Raw genomic sequence first — 20,036 nt, 5'->3', positions numbered from 1 at the left:
TTTCCCCTGTGTGTGTGTATTTAATTCACAGTACCGTTTATAGTTAAGGCATCTTCAGCCCAGGGACGCATAGATGGGTGGCCTTATCCTGTGTAGAGTCAAACATTACTTTCATTCTAAGCCAATAGTATTTCAAATAGTGTCATATGACCTAATTTTGAATGAATTAAGGGGTGATTTTCCTGAAAAACCCCAAGCTGATTGGCTGGGCATACTGTCACTCATTCTTTTGCATAGAAACTTGGTTCATTTCACTGCAGAAGAAGAAATTAGAGCTTACATTTAGGAAGGAGTTGTTTGCTAGCCTGTTCTGATCTGTTTCTACTGAGACACAATGCAGAAAGCAAGAATGTGGCGGAAGTTTTACTACAACTACTTGAAGAGCAATAGCAACGTCCAGGGGAGCTCCATGATTTAAAATGCCAGCCTAAGTGTTTTATGCTTCACCACAAAGAAGCAATTGTTTATTTTATTTTTCTTTTAAAAGTGACAGCTCAATCTCTAACATGTTTTTCTTGGTTAAACAATACGGCCATTTTATGGAGTGTAGCAGGCTGCAGCGTTTTTAATTGGAAAGATAGAAAAGTGTGTGGAAGCCTAGAATTCAAGCGTTAGGTGAAGGGAAGGCATAAGCACTGGTAAGTACACTTTGCATGATCATTTTCTGGAATTTCATTTCCTGTAAACAAGTTTTATCTAAAATACCTGAATTTTGAGTTTCATAAATGTCAACAGTCAGCAAATCTTATTCATACAGAGAAATGTAAGAACTCTGTCTTTTAAAGTTTGCTTCATATTGTGAAAATGGGGGCTTTTATAGCATGGATTCTAAACAGGCCCTCCTGTGAAAGCAGTATGTGATTTTTTACAGCTTTAGAATGTGAAGTCACATCAATAGTGACTCTTGATGTTTTATGAATTTTTAGGAAGTTTTATTCCCTAACTTAGGGAGTAAAGTTGCTTTGTGATTAATCTTATACTTGGGACAAATCTATGTGAACCTAAGTTCCCTTGATGAGTATCTTGAAGTGGCAGGGTGGGAAGGTCCCTGAACAATGATTGTAAATAGCATTTTCTAAAAAATTAAAATATTTGAAAAATATAGAAACAACATTACTAGTATCTCGTGGCTTTAAAAATAAATAAAGATATTCGTTTTGCCTAAAGCCTTTGCTTTTCCAGAGAACATCTGTCAAAGCAGGCCGTTTCAAAACTTGTTGGGCTTTGCCTAAGTGATTTATTTGTTAAAGTATTTGCTGAAGGGCATTCTTGTTCTTCTTGTCTTCATTTTCTTCTTTCTTTTAATCTTTAATGGTCTCCTATGTCATTACAGAGTTGGGTTGCTCGGGCTTGTTGGGATTCTAATTGACTTAATAAGGAATGCCCTTATCTGCACCAGTGTGTTTAGTCACTGTGACTACTTGCCCACGTATCTTATAGTAAAAAGTGAATTATACCAGAGTTATATGTGCCAGATGCTTTTAAAAATATTCAGTAACTTAACATGTAGAAAGCATATTTCCCCTACTAATTAATTGGCATAGTTTAAATTAGTCTTGACATGAATTTGGAGATTATGCATTATCTACTGAAACCTCCTATAGCATCTTGCCCTCCTTCTGAAAGTTGAATACAGAGACTATTTTTGCTAGCCATTCATCTAAATGTTGATTATTTTATGTAACAGTTAAAAAGTAAACTTGCCACTTGAGTTTAGCGAATACAGGGCTTAGCTATTCTGAAAAAGTTAGTAAACACAAGTTCCTGGAAATGAACAGTTTAGCAAGTCAGTGTATATGAGTTTTGAGTTTTAATTTGTTTAGAACTTTCAGCTTCTGCTTTCATTTACTTTAGAATTTTGAATATGACTGATTTAAAGATCAATTTAATGTCTTAAAGTCATCAAAGGAAAGGTCAATATTATGTACATTTTGGTAAAAAAAAATTATATAACTCCTTCCCTATTAATCAGAGAGGCTTGCTAATGTACCTGTGAACTACTTTAAAAATAAAAGAAAAAGCATTTACTTTTGTTTTCATAGCTACTGTTTTTAGAAATTCTTAAGAGAATTAATTGAAATTTTAATTTTGTTCCTCAGTCATACTTTAATGAAAATTACAAGGCATTATATATTAAGAACAAAGTGCAAATGTCTAGTAAACTCCTAACATTATTGTTGAATCTTATTAGTTTAGTCTTCAGGATTGGGGAATTTGGCAGAACTTTAAAACTCATTAATATTTCATTACAATGCATACTGAGCCAACAAATCAAAGTAAACACATATTTCAATTATGATTTTTTGCTAAAACAGAAGTCTCCATAACATTGATAGGTTAAATGTAATCATTGGTATTTCATTGTGTCATTTTATTATAAAATTAATTTGAATGTGGAAATTATTTTAGCAGTGCCTTTTAAAACAGAAGTTGAAAAATTGTACATTATGATTATGACTTTATTGTCAAAGAATTACACTTTTAAAAAATTTAAATGCTCAGATATTCTAGTCACCCTTATTTACATGAGGAAAATTTGGTTATTTAATGAAATAAGTTCTTTATGTTAAGGGTATTTATGTTTGCAGCTTTATACCCTTTTTAAAAATCAAAATCTAAATAGTGTTTGTCAGATTTTCTTCATAATTTTTCCATTTCTCTTATTTTTCTGCTTCATAGCAGTAAAGTATGTGCTTATGGTAAGAAATCACATCATTAAATCATGTAGACTTTGGAAACAAAGCCAGCCAAAATGTCATTAGTTTAAAAATGTGTACTGCTAATGTGCTAAAATTGGGGTTTTTGTTGCCAAATTTCACACATTTGATGGCATCAGTTCACCAACCACTTACTGAATTTTTATCTAGCTTTGTGCAAAATAGGGTGGAGATGCTATTACGTCTATTATAATCTTATTATGTTGCATCTTTGTACTTTAATCAGAATCGTAGTATACTGATCAAATCAAGATTCATGAATAGCTCATTCATAAATAGCTCAATCTAAAAATTTTTCATATATGCATTTAGTTCCTTAACATTTAGATCAGCATAAATGCAGTTTTCTTTGATTGTTAACCAGGCAACCCGGGTTTACCTCATGTGGAAACATTACTCATCATTGTGCTGCTCCCATCCACTAGTGACTTAGAGCACAGGTTTTCTTTTTTGCTTTATTGTAAAATGGCTGTCTAAATTTGTGACTCGAAGAATTGTAATGCATACTACTTCCTGATAGGGTGGCTTCAGTAAAGTGTGTGATTACTGTATTCAGGCTTTGTTTTCATTTTTGTTAAGTTTGATAAATATTTATTTTAAAATTATAAATGCATTTTGAGTACTTTGTAGGCTGCTCCCAGGTATTTATAGTATTTAAGACTCCTGTCCTCAATAATGTTACTTCTTAGGTGGGGAATTAAATCTGCTTTTAAACGATTTCCCCCTTCCTATAGAAATGCAAAATTATTTGTACTGTAAGAGTGACACATGGTGGCAAGAGATAGGTACTTCAGTCTGTGAGTGATTTAAAAAGATAAAGACCTTAAAGTAATAACTTGACTTTTTAATCAAAGAGATAGTTATCAGGGCCATGTTGATGTTCTTTTTTCATGTAATTATCCAGTTAAGTAGCAATTACTTTTTTTCTCTTTTTTTCCCTCTGAGAAAATAGCTTTATCATTTTTTTGAAGAACGATTTGTTTTCTTTGTCTAAAATTGAAACAGTACATGCGAGAACAAAGAAGAAAATCAAGTTTAGCCAAAATTCTACCAAAGATACTTCCCACTTTAGACTTTATTGACCATCCATCTGTTTATGAATATGTTTGTATATTTCATATTATGTAATTAGGATCGTATTTGCTGTGCTCATCAACAACTTTAGATTTACTAGTGGATCCCGCATTTACAGAGTACTTTGTATTTCTTAGGTCTTGTTTTAGTGAAGCTAAGTAACTTACAGGATTGTTAAATGCTTTTTGTCTTCAGCAAGCAGTAACATAACAGTAGAGTGTTCTTACACCTTTCCTTAGGGGCAGACACCCATTTTCCCTGCCCCCCACACACCTAATAAAAGTGTTTTGGAATTAAATGTTGGGCTTTTTTTAATGTTTTTATTTTTTTATTATTTATGCGTGTATTTAGATCAAGTTAAAAAATTCTACAGGGTTGTTCTCCCTGAAAATCCATATCCATCCCCTTCTTCAGCCTATTTCCTGTACTACAGATAACTGCTTCTACATCTTCTGTCTGATTCTTATCACTTCCATATCTAGGAATATAAAGATAATGCTTTTTAAAAATTTTTCAGTTGCAGGCCTTATCTTTTGACATGACATAGACATTATAGCATTGTGGTAGGATTAGCTCTCTTCTCGCTGTCTGTCTCACCTCACATGCCCATTTCCCATTCCCCAGTCCTATCAGTATGTTAATAATGAGGTAATTTTGAAAATCATTTTTTAGTATCTACATTGTTAGACTATGCAAATGCCTTTTATAGCTGAGCCATGTAATATACTACATGATTACTTTTTTTCCTTGCTCAGCATTTTGTTTTCCCTACTTACTAGTTGTCTTGGTTTTTCTGTTTTCTTAGTTTTGTATATACTTACTACTTCGGCTCTAAATTCTTCCCTAATTGTCTAAATTTCCCCTCAGTTTTTAGACACTTCAGATAATTTGTCAGTTCTATCTTCTTGGAAAAGTCTCTTCTGGAGTCTTATGACCTACGGTAGGGGAACAGCTGTGATACTGGAATTTCATTTCCCCAACATCCTGAGGAATGTTGTTTTTCTCTCTGTTGGTTCTCTTGTTTCGGAATTCCATTCATGCCTCTTTATTTATTCCCTTGGTTTTGTAAAAACCATACTTGAGGGTGAGTAAATAATATAGTGGAGCTAGATGACCTGGTTTTGAATCCCAATTCTGACATTTTCTAGCAACTTACACGACCTTAAGCAAGTTCTTTCTCTGTTCCTGTATTTCTTCTTCTCTAAGTGGGGTGTAATTATGATACTGACCTCTGGAGAAGGCTAAGGATTAAATAAAGTTAAGTGCCCGTTCAATTGTCTGTCTCTTAAAAAATGTTAGCTGCAGGTATCCACAATATTTTGTGTTGGAAGTTTTGTATATATTATTAGTGAAATGTTAAGAAACGATTATAGTTTTCTACTCTCCCCCAATATCAGTTCTAGTCATATTGAGTCAAACTTTTTTGGATCAAATCATTTTTCTCTCTCTCTCTTTTTTTAACCCCCTCTGTGCTTTTAAACAGATTTATGACTGGTCACATTACCCACAATATATTAAGACTACATTTTTCAGCCTCCCTTTGGTAATTTGACAAATTCCTGTCCAGTGAGAAGTATACCACGATTTTGGGAAAGCGTCCTTAAAGGATCTCTTCTTCCTGTTGGTTGAGATGTCAGTGGGCTGAGGACTCACATGTTGAGGATATTGAAGCAACAAAGTAGAAGAATTCTTTTTTTTTTTTTTTTTTTGCGGTACGCGGGCCTCTCACTGCTGTGGCCTCTCCCATTGCAGAGCACAGGCTCCGGACGCGCAGGCTCAGCGACCATGGCTCACGGGCCCAGCCGCTCCGCGGCATGTGGGATCTTCCCAGACCGGGGCACAAACCCGTGTCCCCCGCATCGGCAGGCGGACTCTCAACCACTGCGCCACCAGGGAAGTCCCCTAAAGTACTAGATAGATCTAAATTCTAACCCAGCAGCAATAATTTGGGTCATCTCTAATGTTGGTTGGTTTGTATGGAAAGAGAGGGTAAAGAGAGTTGGAAGCTTCACGGAGTTAAGTTGAAACTTTGACTTTAGAAATAACCAAAATGTCAAGTTCATTAAAAGTCTCAATCAAACTGTTGGAGCACCATGAAGTAAGAGTAAGAGTTGCTTTTTGCTACACCCCTTCATTGCCCCTACAAAAATATCAAACATAAAAATTAGAATACTAAATGAACCCTCATGTACTCATCACCAGGTTCAGTTATCAGCGTATGTCTGCTCTTGTTTCATCTATCCTCTCTGTTCCCCCCTCCCCATCTCCCTTTCCCTCTCTCTCTCTCTCTCCCCCCCTCCCCCTCCCTCCCTCCCCTCCCCCCTCCCTCCCTCCCCCTCCCCCCTTCCTGTAATATCTTTGGTGAAGAAACTGGATCATTTGTTCTATAGCTTCCCAGTCGGGGCTTTTCTGGTTATATTTTCTGTGGAATAAGGATTAGAATTAAATGCTCCCATCAGTACTATTACATGGTTGGTGGTATGTTCTTTCATCAGGAAACGGTAATGTCTGGTTGTTTCTTTTTTTTTTTAATGTATGTTTCTCTCTTCTCTAGGTTCTGACATACTGAATTGATCTTCCTTGAGTCAAAACAGTTCTTTCTGATTTCTGGACTTCCTAGATCCTAGATTATATTACTCTCCTTTTGAAAATACCCATGAAATTTTGTTTTTTCCCTTATAATACCAGTTGTTAAGACTTAAAATTGTATGTTGCATGTCTTTCCCAATGACTATAAACCACACGAGGACAAGGGACTATGTCTGTATACCAGGTACTTTCACCAGCCAGGGTAGTACTTAACTACAAAAGAAAAGAAAAGAAAAAAAACCAACAAAAAAATGGCAGTTGGTTACAGAAAAAAGGGTTTTTGTTTTTTAACCTTTTATTTTATATAGGAGTATAGCTGATTAACAATGTTGTGATAGTTTCATGTGCACAGCAAAGTGACTGAGCCATACGTTTACATGCATCCATTCTCCCCCAAATTCTGCTCCCATCCAGGCTTCCACATAACATGGAGCAGAGTTCCCTGTGCTATACAGTAGGTCCTTGTTGCTTATCCATTTTAAATATAGCAGTGTGTACATATCAATCCCACCCTTCCCCCTGTGTTTTTTAACTTTTAAGGGTTTTTTTTGTTTTGTTTTGGGAAGTACTAGTTTTAGTGAAAAGAGAAAAGCATAGACTTTGGAATCTTTTATCCTACTTTGTGACCTTGGAAATTGAATCTTTATTCATCCAGAACTGGTGGACTGATCTTGCAGTTGTGAGAACTGCATGAGTTAGTGAATAAAAGACACCTAGTAGTTTCTGGCACATACAAAGCACACAATATATTTTTCCTTCTTTTTTTTTTCCTGGTTATTCTCGTTGGTTCTCTCACACACAGCATATCGCAAACACACTACCCCACAATAGGCATGAGATTGGTTTTTTGGCCTATAATTTTGGGGTTCCATTTAAAAATAAAAATATTTTAATTAAGAGTTCTAGTAAAACCTCATTAAAATCTTCAAGGCACTGATTCTTACATATCCTGTTCTTTATGTTTACATCTTTTTCCCTGGAAAGTACAGAGTGGGAGATTACATTGTGATTATGAATGTTGTCCTTGTGAAAATATAAAGTAGTGTACAAATAACTTTTTATTTCACGATGCCATTTTGTGGCATGCTAAGTTTTTGGTTTGTTTTGTTTTTTATTCCTGCAGTAGAGTAATAACATGGCTTTGGAATAGATGAGTAAGTTTCATTTCTACCAACCTACTCTAGGTTAGATGTGAAAAATACATGTTAGTATAAGCTGCATTTTTTATGAAATTTTCTTAGTATATCCTCTGAGTATTGAATTTCTGTTGCTTGAGCTTCTCTGTGAACTTAGAAATACTGTGTGTTCATGGGGATTATTTAGAGCTGTTAATGAGATTCTTGTCATAACTTGAAAGAATATGCTAAATACGATACTATGAATCAAAACCATGTGTGGCTTTATTCTAACAGATGGTTTTAGTTTAGTTTCCTTTGTTCTGGATTATGGTATTTTTCTTTTTGCCCAACAAACAGCTTTCAAATAGCTACTGGGCTTTTTTCTAATCCTTTACACTAAAAATATTTTTTTGTATAGTTCTTCAGGATATATTTTTTTCAGCTATCTATTTGGGAAAATTCTAATTCTGTTACAGCTTTTACCTTGTAAAGTATTCAGTGTCTCCTTTAGAAAAATAAATACAAATACATTTTGAAAGAAATTCTGAGTTTTCACACAAACCCATTTATACAAGTCTTGTATTGAAATTGATACTATTCTTAACTTTTATCAAATTATTGAATTGGTCACGGTATACTTTTGATTCACATAATATCTTTCCAAGTAGTAGTTGTCTCAGTTTAGATAAAAATATCAAGTGACAAATAATAATTGGAGTTTTGTAAGCTTGAGGGGTTGTACTGTGATGATAGGGCAAAGTATGTTTTAGGAAAATTAATCTTATATTCATAGGAAGTGACAAAAATGGAGGCAAGAGATCTAGTATGCAGTTTTTATATTTGGCACTATTACCTTTGGTAATAGTCATAAATCCGAGGTTTTGAAGACAAAACCTGATAGGAGACATTAACAATTACTTTAGAGTTTCTCCCATAAGAGAACAGCTACCAGGGTCAAGGTAGCAAGCTTGGGATGGTGCGTTTTGAGGAAAAAGGTATGTTTTATTTCAACATGATGAGTTTGAGGTGACAGTAGGATTTATCAAAGTGAAACGTGAGAATGCAAATGCAGGTTCTCTTCACATTTGATTAAGGTCATTAGTAAAAGTTTAACAAACTTTTTTCCCTCACAGAGAAAGAAATTGGCTCCCTATTTACTAGATCTGAACTGTTAAATTATTTTTCTTTTCATGCCATAGTTCACAAAGATGTCCAAAACGAATGGCTTATCAGAAGATTTGATATGGCACTGTAAAACACTGATCCAAGAAAGGGATGTAGTTATAAGGCTTATGAACAAATGTGAAGACATTTCAAATAAATTGACAAAACAAGTTACCATGCTCACTGGAAATGGAGGTGGATGGAACATAGAACAACCCTCCATTCTAAACCAAAGGTAATACTTGTTGTATGTACCTATTCATTATTTTATCTCAGTTGTATAAAAATGTTGAATTTATTCCTGTATTGTGCCTAGGAAACTTAAATGTGCAAATGGTAGGAAAACTAATGTTTAAAAGGGAAACCCAGGGTTTCCTATAATGGCATGTAAGTGGTATATGAATTGTTTTTCATTGATCGTCACCCCCCCTCCCCCCATCAGGATATTTTACTCCATTATCACATTGTAACTTAGAGGGAGGAGATATTATGGTCTTATGTAACCTATGTTTTCCTTGTCTGATGACAGATAATTTCATATATAATCACAGAAACTGAAAAGGTGGTTTTAGCTACCTCTTAATTTAGTGCTTCAGAGTCAGCTGCTCAACTGCATCAATGTAAAAATTTGTCTTAGTTCAGTTTCTTTTTGATCATAAGTGAAATGATTGAAGTATCCTATATATGCGATTAAATGCTTTCAAAAGCCCAAAATTTTTAATCTTTTTGAGGTAAAAACACATAAAAATTGAAAAGGACACTTTTATTAAATAGATTATATAAGGAAAAATTATAAAAAGTGTATATTTAAAAAGTATATTCCCCAAACTGCTACTGTCAGTAAAATACCTTGTCCGAGTTCTTGCAAAAAAAAACACTAAATTGTTTTCACTAAAAAACTTGTCCAACAACCAGAATGTATGAAAACGGCGTTTTGTAATTGTGAACACCCCTCCTTTGCATGATGTTGGGATATGGCGGGCGGGGCGTTGTTTTGAACTTCTTTTAAAAGTTTATTTTCAAGTTGTCTGGAAACTCAGGACTGTTCAGAATGCTTCCTTTTTTAAAAAAAAGTATAAAATTGTTTACTGTGATAATACATACAGAGGCAATAACATGGAAATAGTCGAAGTTGCTAAGGTCTGAGACTAGTTAGAATGATTTATGGTGTATCCATAGTCTGCAGTGTTATGTAATTTTTAAAATGAATTATTTCTGTTCAAAATATTTCTGATAGGTATTTAATAAGATTAGCACTAGGGTCTCATTAAAATTATTTACCTTAGTTGGTGATTTTATGTACTTCTGATATTTTTCTAAGTTAATGATCAAAGCATATTTGCTGATCATTGGTTAATTAAAAGTCAAGATATGAAAGAAAAATCAAGATATGGTTACTGGCCTTTAATAGTAAGCTACAATCTTTTCTGTGCCCTTCTAGGGTGCTATGGGATGGTGTAGGGAAACGTGATGCAGTTCCCACAAAGAAGCTCTTTTCTCTGTTGCATAGAAAGAACTATGACCATGTCAGCAAATTCATCTCCTAAAAGTGTAGTTGGAGCTGCTCCTTCTTGTTCTACAGCATTGGATATGGGGAGTTCTTCACTCTACAAGGCTTACCCAGTTGAGTCTACTTTATCGTAATTTGGAGTTTAAAAAATCAAGTGCTTTATTGCATCACTTAAAAAATTTCTCTCTTAAACCCACATCCACAAAGTCCTATTACTTGTAAATAGTATGATCAGGTAATAAAGCTATCCTTTTTATTAGACTGAGGATTTTTTAAATGAAATATTAAACAGGTGAGAAAAATAGTTTGGGGGGTTTTTTAGGTGCTTCTTGGATCTAGTCCCAAAGTACAACTTCTGAAAACCTGTATAGATAGTCTCTTTGGAGTTTATTTAAATGCACTTTTAGGGGGTGAAATTTGTTGTCTTGGTTTTTGTGTTTAGCCAATGTAAGTTGCACAAGCAACTTGCAGATTTTTACTTGGTATACTGGCCAAGCATAATGGCTGCTTAGTATAGAAACATTTGACGTACTTTCCTTGCCCTGGGAAAGGATTTATTAGCACAGAGGAAAATATTAAACTATCCTGGAGAATAAGCTGTTGTGCTTTCGCTTAACAGAACAAATTCTTTATAGTAAAGTTTATTTTGAAGCAAAATTATATTAACTATTTTCCTATTAGAAATTTTTAAGAATTATAACAAGAAAAATAGCCTTTTAGAGGTAAAAGGAATACACACATGCTGTAACTCCCTGTTAAAAATAAAGTCTTTGCAAGGGAAAAAATTCTCATATGTATCTCAAAACCATTTTATTCATAATGTTTATTTTAAAATGTCAAAACTAAAATTACCTTAAATTAAAATATAATACAGTGAGGAAATGTTAAAAAAAAGTACCTCAGTATTTCTCCTATTTTATTCCTATCATAGATGTAGCCATCTCTCAAGCTTTAGCGGTTTATCTAAAATTTATCAGCTTTAAACTGTTTTAACTGAAAAGGTTTCTCACATGTTCAGTATAAAATAATATTTAATTATGTGTGTCCTGTCTTTTTCTGGGCTAAATCTACTAAGGTTCTTGTGAACTTGTTCATCCTCAGCTTGACAGGATGTTTCTAAACAGTTACCGGGAAACCATTTGACAATGATGTGAATGCAAATCAGTAGTGCAGATGTGTTGACTAACTCAGAGTACTACGATAGAAATATTTTGGTAGTTTGGATACTACTATTAGTACAAACTATTATTGTGGTAGTATTTTCAGCGTTCATGACATACTTGAGGGACATAAATTTTTGGTCAGCTAGCATCGCTAATCTGTTTCATATGAACTACTTGAAAAAGTTTCTGTAGCCCTGTATTTCTGCATTTTAAACTTAAATTTAGCACATTGTATATACTCCAGTTTTCTATTTCAGGCCTTTCTCACCTTTCAGAATAATTTTGATACTAGTTTTCTCTGACAGGAAATTTAAACCCCATTTAGTTTTCGCTCTGAAAAGAAATTATAGTAACTCTCTGGAAGGATTTTTTTTCCCCCGACAAAACAAGTAACTTTAAAATAACATGCTACCTCATTTTCTTTCATGACCTCAGAAAATCTTAAAATCACTTTTTTCCTTATTGGGAGGTAAGAAAACCTTCAGTTTAAAGATACCTGTAGTCCCCTTTTGAAAAGAGATCACTTACCTAATTCAAAAGGCCCAGGCTATAGTTCTTACCATTTGGATAACCCTGAGCAGATTACATTCTTATTTGTAAACTAGTGGGTGGGGTTCATATGCAATCACAAAAATTTTTAGAAAACTGTTGAATGTCAAAAGTAATGGAAGGTATGATTGTATAGCAGCTAAATATTAGCGCCTGCTAGAGAACGAATATAGTTGCCCTGTTTTAAAACTTGTCTTAACGAGGGAATTGGAAAGCTGATTGCCAGAACTACATTTCCAGTGCTCCTCTGGCTTTCTGAAGAAAGGGTGTGTTGTGGGCAGCACTGTTGTGACACTAAGCAACAGAAAGTTACTTGTGATTTACATAAATCTAGCAGAGGAGCGAGTACACACACATACACACTTATATTTTTAAAACAAATACTTCAATATAACAGGTATTTAATGTCCTGATCAAAACAGCTACCATAGCTGCTTTGTGAATGTGGATGAAACAATTTTATTTGAATGAAAAATTCAGTGCTTCTCAAAATTTCCTCATCACTTTTTAAAATTTTATGTATAGTGAAGAATATTTTAATAGTTAGACTCGTTCCTCAACATGTGTTGGTGATAACATATATTCAGTAATTTTTGTTAAGAATATTTCTTGGCTATTTGTGATAAATTTACATTGGGGTAGCATGTTGGCCCTTGGGATGCATTTATAAGTGATGTAATATGCCTACCGTATCAAGTTTCATCATTTTCATGGAATGTGAACCTTAATGTGTGGGGGATGACTAAGACAGTAGGAAGGACTCGGGAAAATAATGAAAATTCTATTTAAAAATAGAAAGTGTCGACTGTAGAGTGGGTGGGTCAGAGAGAAAACTTTCATGTTTGCTGTTTAGTGATTAAGGGCTGAACTCTGGATCAGAACTGGATTGAGTACCAGCTCTGCCACTGCAGACATGGATTTGGATAGCTGTGACCTTGGGCAAGTTACTTAACTTCTCTGAATCCCAGAGAGAATCTCTAAATCCCATCTCTAAATGGAGATGATGATAATAATAGTATCTACTTAATAACGTAGATTAAATAAAGTAATAATGCATGTAAAGCCCATGCATGTAAAGTATAGTGTCTAGAATTCCAATATTAGCATTTACTCTACCAGTATAGTAGAATTTATTTGGACCTGAAAATTAAAATGTCTATGATAATATTCTGTTTATTATTACTTTCATAGTGGCATAGAAATTATATTGGCCAAGAAGGCAAAGACATTTTAAAAAATGAACTGTAAAGTCTTCAGCAGTACTGCTGATTCTTCCTACCTATACTTTTAATTTTTTCAAATGAGAATTATTTTATAGATTGCGTACCCCACAGTTGAAACATAGATTCTGATTTAAGATGGATATCTTTGGACCTCACCTCTTTGATCCCTGTTCTAATTAAAGTGTCTTGATTTCAGAATTTGACCCCTTAACCATTTATCAGAGCCATTTATCAGACCCCTTCTCCCTGTGCAGATAGGATCTGTGTAACAGGAAATTAAGGGGATATGATAAAAGCTGTAGAGTGAGAAGCATGGCCTTGTCCTAAGTTTTTATGTTAATGTGGGGTTTATGCTTCCCAGTGAGTATAAGAATAAGCTTTTGCATGAGGTAGACTTTTATGAGTTAAAATCTTAGCCATAAGACTTTGTAGCTACGCAACCTCAGGCAACTTACTGAGCCTCGGGTTTTTTCATCTGTTAAAAAATAACTACCTTAATAGAATATTAAAAGATTGAATGAGGTGATGCTAGAAAATGATATTTTTGTATATCTGTATATAATAGATGTTCAGTAAATAACTGCCATTAGTTTTTAACCACTTGAACTTTTAGAAAAAACTAACCATTTCGTCCATTAGACCCCTTCCATGTTGCCATCCAAGCAAGTTGCTCCCAGGGATTAGTCTGTTCATGTGTTCACAAATTAAATAAGATTTTTGACACATGCCTGCTGCTTTCTACTCACTGGTCTTTATTGATGCCTAGCAAATTTACATTTATATGTAGTTCAAACATAAATACACACATACATACATACATCCTCCAGAATTATACATACCAGTGATATTAGAGGTGATTGGCATTCAGTCAGCAAGTTTTATTAAATCAGCCTGGCAAAGTAGCAAATTATGCATATGTTTTTGTGCTAATACTTTAAGTTCCTTACTGTGCTAATATTCAAATCAGTACATTTTTCTAGAGTATAAATATTATATTAGTAATATGTTATCATTGTTAATATTCTGATCATTTGTGGAATTAATTTGGTGGCATTACATTATGACTGAATGTGAAAATTTTTTGGTAATTCTTATTGCCAGAAACAACAAATACAGAATAAAATTTGAGAGGTTTTTTTAAAATGTATTATGTTTTGGGTTCATTTTCTTAAGTAAGTGTAAATAGCTTTTAACAGTAAGTTAAAAGGTAAGACTATAACTAGATACTTCAGTTTTTTGGTGCATTGTAAACCTAAACCTCTTCTCAGAAAACTAGTAGAAAAAACTAATAGAGGTATAAATCTATAATATCTGGTAACTCTCTCTTTACCAGTTTGTCACTCAAGCCCTATCAGAAGGTTGGTTTGAATTGGCTGGCATTGGTACATAAACATGGACTTAATGGCATTTTGGCAGATGAAATGGTAAGTAGTACTCTATTTCTAGGATTTATCATTAATAGGCATCCTTGCTGTCATTCAAAAGATGAAAGTTTCCCTTGTCCCTATTAGTTTACTGCTCTTACCAAGGTATAATCCCTCTCACTCCTCTCAGTTTTCTGTTGCTTATCTTAGTTCTAACCTCCTAACTTTCCCCTCAAAAATGAAAATAGGTTTTTTGTCTTTCTCATCAAATTAATAAATATATGTGTTTTTAAAATTAGATGTTACATAAAAATACACAGAAAAAAAAAACAAAATCACACATAATCCTGCCATCTTAGAGTAAGTACTATTTTGGTATATATCTTTTTCCAGAATATTTTCTTTTGTAGGTGTGTGTGTATGCATATATACATACACATATACATACATATGTCATATTAAAAGAGATTTTACTACATGTGCTTTTCTGTAGCTCCCTTTAAAATTTATCCTAGGTACCTGTCCTTGTTAGTAAATAAATCTACACGTTTATCATCACCATCATTTCAGTCATTTTACTTTTATTAGATGTTTCTGAGTTTCTGTTCTTTTCCAGATCACATTTTGCTTGAAGGTAAGCTTAGGAAGTTCATTACAGCCAATAGTCCAAGTATTGTCATGTAGAAACTTGACCTTTAATCTAACCTTTACCTTCCTTCCTCCAGCTATGCTTTTTAAAAAGTGTTTATTAAAAATGAGTAATGTTCAATGGAGAAAATGTTTATTGAATATATGTATTACATTGTGTATTAGATTTCCAAAATAAAAATTAACAAAGGTAATAATCCTTGTTCTCTAGCTAGCTTCTAGTAAAATAATCTTTAGTTTTTCAAGACAGTTTCCACACATACCTCATACTGTCGTTAAAACAGAGATGCTATTTATCTAATATAAAATTGAATAATATATGCAGAATTTCAAAATAGTTAGAAATTACGTATAGAGTGTAGAGTAGTACAGTTGTGGAAACTGGACTTGGAAATCAGATCTGGGGTCTGTGTACCAAATTTGCCTTTCGTGGGCTCTGTAATCCTTACCAAATGACCTAATTTCTCAGAGCCAATATTAATAAAACATAGGAAAATTCCTGTATCATAAGATTATATTTGGTATCAAATGAGGTATATTATGTGAAACTGTTTTTGTAACCTGTAGAGTACAATATTTATGATAAGGTAGTGTCTGCTAGGGCTTCCCTAACAAAATACTAAAGACAGTGTGGCTTAAACAACAGAAATTTATTTCTCACAGTTCTGGAGGCTGGAAGTCTAAAATCAAGGTGTTGGCAGGTTTGGTTTCTCTTGAGGCTACTCTGTTTGGTTTGCAGATGGACACCTTGCTGTGTCCTCACATGGCTTTTCTCTAGAAACATCCATCTCTTCTTTTATGATAGAAGTTGGGTCCCTACCCTTGTGACCCTATTTAACTTTACTTATCTCTTTAGAGGCTCTATCTCCAAATAAACCCCACCATTGGGAGTTAGGGCTTCAACATGTTTGGGGTTGGAGGCAATTCACTTCCTAACACTTGGCAATGTTTAGCTCTCCTAAGGAGCTACATTTCCTCAGGAGCCTTTTTTTTTTTTAATGCAATATTTTATTGATGTATAATTTACTTGAAATAAAATGCACAAATGTTCAGCTTAGTGACTTTTTACATATATGTACACCCATCTGACTGTATGTGACATAAACATTTCCATCATCCCAGAAAGTTCCCTTATGCTCCTTTTCAGTCATTACCACCACTACTATTCTGACACCTATGACTATAGAATAATTTTTTTCTGATTTTGAACTTTATATAAATAGATTCATACAGTATGTACTGTTTGTTTCTGGTTCATTTGGTGCATAATAAAGTTACTAAGATTCATCCTCTTCTTACATGTATCAGTAGTTTGTTTTTTGGGTTTTTTTATTGGCTTGTGGTAGTTCATAGTATAAATATGCTACAATTTGTTTATCCGTTCTCCTGTTGATGGCAATTTAGATTATTTCCAGTGCGTGGCTGTTATAGTAAATCTGCATCGATATTCTTACCCAAGTCTTTTTGTGGACATATGCTCTCATATCTCTTGAATATATTTTTAGGAGTAAAATTGCTGGGTAATAGGATAGGTATATGTTCCGCTCCAGTTAGTCATTGGAACATTATTCTCCATCCAGCCAGTATGTATTAAGTAGTTGCTTTATATTAACAGTTACCAAAATTATATCCTTTATATGCAAGCAGAGGTCTTCTATATCAATGTGTATTACATATTAACTAGCAGTTAAAATACATTCCTACCCTTAACTAAGTTGTAGTATCACTTGGAGATTGTGATCTGTTTTATGTGTTATTGAAAACTAAGAATATAGTAGAAATTCTCATAGAGTTGCATGGGGAATCATAAATAAATAAAACCAAAAGTATTCTTTTTCCTTTCATTTTCCCAATATTTATTTGGGTTTTTTGTTTGTTTTTAAACCTAGTATATTGTCTTTTAAACTTTTCGTTTTAGGGCCTGGGAAAAACTATTCAAGCGATTGCATTCCTAGCGTACCTCTATCAGGAGGGTAATAAAGGTCCTCATTTGATTGTTGTTCCAGCATCAACTATAGGTTTGTAATACTGTGGACAACTTTACTTGACTCAGTAGTATTTTATACAAGGGGAAGAAAAACCGTGTGTGTGTGTGTGTGTGTGTGTGTGTGTGTGTGAGATTTCTTAGTTTGTGAACGTGAATATTCATTTCTTTGGTTTCCTTACACTTTTCACCCCTTTGCATATGTGTGTTTGATTATACTGGAAGTCTTTTTAAAGAAAATAACTCCAATATAAGTCAGTTATTCAGCTTATTATATAGATTATCTATAAATTATTGTAGATCATGTACCATTTGAAAAGATCAATTGTTTTCATAATACTTTTAAGTTGTTTTAATGAGTAATTTAAGAGAAACACTTTTGAATTTATAATTAAACATTTATTAAGAAAGAATGTATGCAGATCATCCCCACTCAAATTACTCTTTCATTCATTCTCAATTGATTGAATGTAGACTAGAGTAAGAGAATGTATGTATGAATGTACCAAAAAAAAAAATCCTCTTTAAATTGGAAATCAATAATCACCTATAAATATAATGGTTGGCCCTCTGCTCTTCATTTTGATGCCACCTCAAAATCTCAAAGTCATTTTAATCATCAAGAGTAAAATTGTGAAGAGTCTTGTGATTTTTAAAAATTATCTTCTATTATTTTATAAAAATAATTTCTGGGTAGAACTTCTCAGACTTTAGTGTTCATTTCAGTGCACACGTCTACCTGTTGTAGCAGGTGCAAGTAATATCTCTTTTGTTTCATAGATAACTGGCTAAGGGAAGTTAATTTATGGTGTCCCACTTTAAAGGTGCTCTGTTACTATGGTAAGAATATGTCATTATCCTTTTAACTTTGGAGACCTCTTTAAAATCTTAGCATACAGTAAAGTACAATAAATACAATCAGTGTGTATGTGTCATTTTTAAATTCTAGGTTCTCAAGAAGAACGTAAACAGATTAGATATAACATTCATAGTAAATACGAAGAATACAATGTAATCGTGACCACGTAAGTATTGAGAAAAAATTTTTTTGGAAAAATAATTTTGTACATCCACCTAAATTTTTTAAAAATGTTTTAAAAATATTAGTAGTAAAATAAAGGAGAGTTTGTGCTAAGAACTATGCAACAAAAGCAATAGAATGAGTTATGTTGAAGATTCAGGCATTTTTCAGTTTGGTGTATAATGCCATGATAGCAGTCTTTTGTTAATTCTATAGGAGGTCATGATTAAAAGAATTCATCGAAAATTCATCTTTTCTTAATAAAATGGACTCCATTTTCATATATAGTCTTGCTAGCTGCTGTTAACTCTTATTTCTTGGTTTCACTCTACTAGTTTAATAAAATGGTGTCATGTTCTTAACAGAAATGTCTTATCTTCATGTTCTTTTTTCTACTGCTTCTTAAAATATAACAGTTCATAAAGCAAAGTGTGTAATAATTGCAGGTTACATATAAATTGTACCCAAATTGGCCTCTTCCTAGATGTGTAGAAGTTGTCTAATTACATTATAACATATGAATTGTCTTTTAACTGCATATTGCAGCTTTTGTAACTTGGTTACGTGTACATCAATAATTTTGGATATAAGTACATCAATATTTATTTGAGTACCAACTGTGTCTAGTGTTATCTTTTAGCTACTGGCTATTAGAAATATGTACATAAAAATAATTTGTCAAAACATTAAATCTCACGAGTCCATGTCTTAAAGGTATGATCTTAGAGATTGTTTTTTCTTTGGCAACAGGTATAATTGTGCAATCAGCAGTTCTGATGATCGTAGTCTGTTTCGTAGGCTGAAATTGAATTACGCAATTTTTGATGAGGGCCATATGCTGAAGAATATGGGCTCCATCCGCTACCAGCACCTTATGACAATTAATGTAAGAGAGTGTTCTGTGAATTTGTCCAATTATGATAAAATTTCAGATTATGTATTTTAATATATATAGTATTTTATATCAGAGACCAGCAGTCTTTTTCTGTAAAGGACCAGGTAAGTAAATATTTCATGCTTTGTGGGCCATTCAGCTTCTCTCACTTGTTCTTTGCTTTTTCGTTTTTTTTCAAACACTGCATTTAAAATGTAAAAACCATTAGCTCATGAGCTTCAATTTGCCAACCTTTGTTCTATAGGACAAACTTCATGAATATCAGATATAATCTGTCTTCTTCCATTGCCTCATCAAAAAGTAATGTGGGAACACAAGTTACCTACTTAATAAAATGAGACTTAGTTTTACACATTCTACCTTAAAGTACAATATATGATAATTTTTCTAAATTACTTATCTTTTATGACAGAATGTTATATTACTAATAATGGTTTTAATTTTTTTCTCCCTCACTGAGGGGGAGAACAAGAAGGATGTGGATCTTTAAAAAAAAAAAAATACTAATCTAAAATTTACCTTTGTTCACAGGCAAATAACCGTTTGCTGCTCACAGGCACACCTGTGCAGAATAACCTGTTAGAACTCATGTCGCTGTTGAATTTTGTTATGCCGCACATGTTCAGTAGTAGCACCAGTGAAATACGAAGAATGTTTTCTTCTAAGACAGTAAGCATAAATTCATATTTTTTTCTCAACTGTCTTACTTTGCGTTTTACCCGGACCGTTTTTCTATTTTATCTCTTTTTCTTGTTTTCATGTAGCATATGTGCTATGAAATAAGTTTTAAGTAGTTGATATCCTATGTTCGGATGAGTTGGGAAGTCAGCCAGAATACAATAGGAAATAAATTGGTGGCTTCTATAATCATTGTCTAAAAGTTTTGGTTTTTAATATCCTAATTTTCTGAAGAATGACAATTTAAAATTAGTGGGTAGCTCAGATATATAATATGTGAGCTACCATCTTCTTTATTAAAATTAGGTAAATTAGCATTTTTTAATAGGTAAACTATAA

The 20,036-nt window shown here is 33.3% G+C and overlaps 1 protein-coding gene across 5 annotated transcripts in view; it reads left to right on the top strand.

Moving 5' to 3' along the window:
* The window catches only part of SMARCAD1 (SNF2 related chromatin remodeling ATPase with DExD box 1), a 69,767-nt gene that overhangs the window by 41,170 nt on the left and 8,561 nt on the right, over positions 1–20,036 (top strand). For 4 of the 5 annotated variants that reach the window (XR_002174630.3, XM_019926427.3, XM_004318315.4 and 1 more), the window contains exons 10-16: positions 8,698–8,897; positions 14,441–14,531; positions 17,038–17,137; positions 17,884–17,943; positions 18,053–18,128; positions 18,875–19,010; positions 19,551–19,688. Coding sequence is in view for 4 of the 5 variants with exons in the window: in XM_019926427.3 (XP_019781986.1) it covers positions 8,698–8,897; positions 14,441–14,531; positions 17,038–17,137; positions 17,884–17,943; positions 18,053–18,128; positions 18,875–19,010; positions 19,551–19,688 (801 nt within the window). In the remaining variant the exon portion in view is untranslated. Of the gene's footprint in view, positions 1–254; positions 639–8,697; positions 8,898–14,440; positions 14,532–17,037; positions 17,138–17,883; positions 17,944–18,052; positions 18,129–18,874; positions 19,011–19,550; positions 19,689–20,036 lie in introns of those variants that run through there. The other variant, XM_004318316.4, reaches the window with a different exon arrangement.

Source organism: Tursiops truncatus, chromosome 5, assembly GCF_011762595.2.
Source record: "Tursiops truncatus isolate mTurTru1 chromosome 5, mTurTru1.mat.Y, whole genome shotgun sequence".
Lineage (NCBI taxonomy): Eukaryota > Metazoa > Chordata > Mammalia > Artiodactyla > Delphinidae > Tursiops > Tursiops truncatus.
This window is presented reverse-complemented; position numbering and strand designations above follow the sequence as displayed.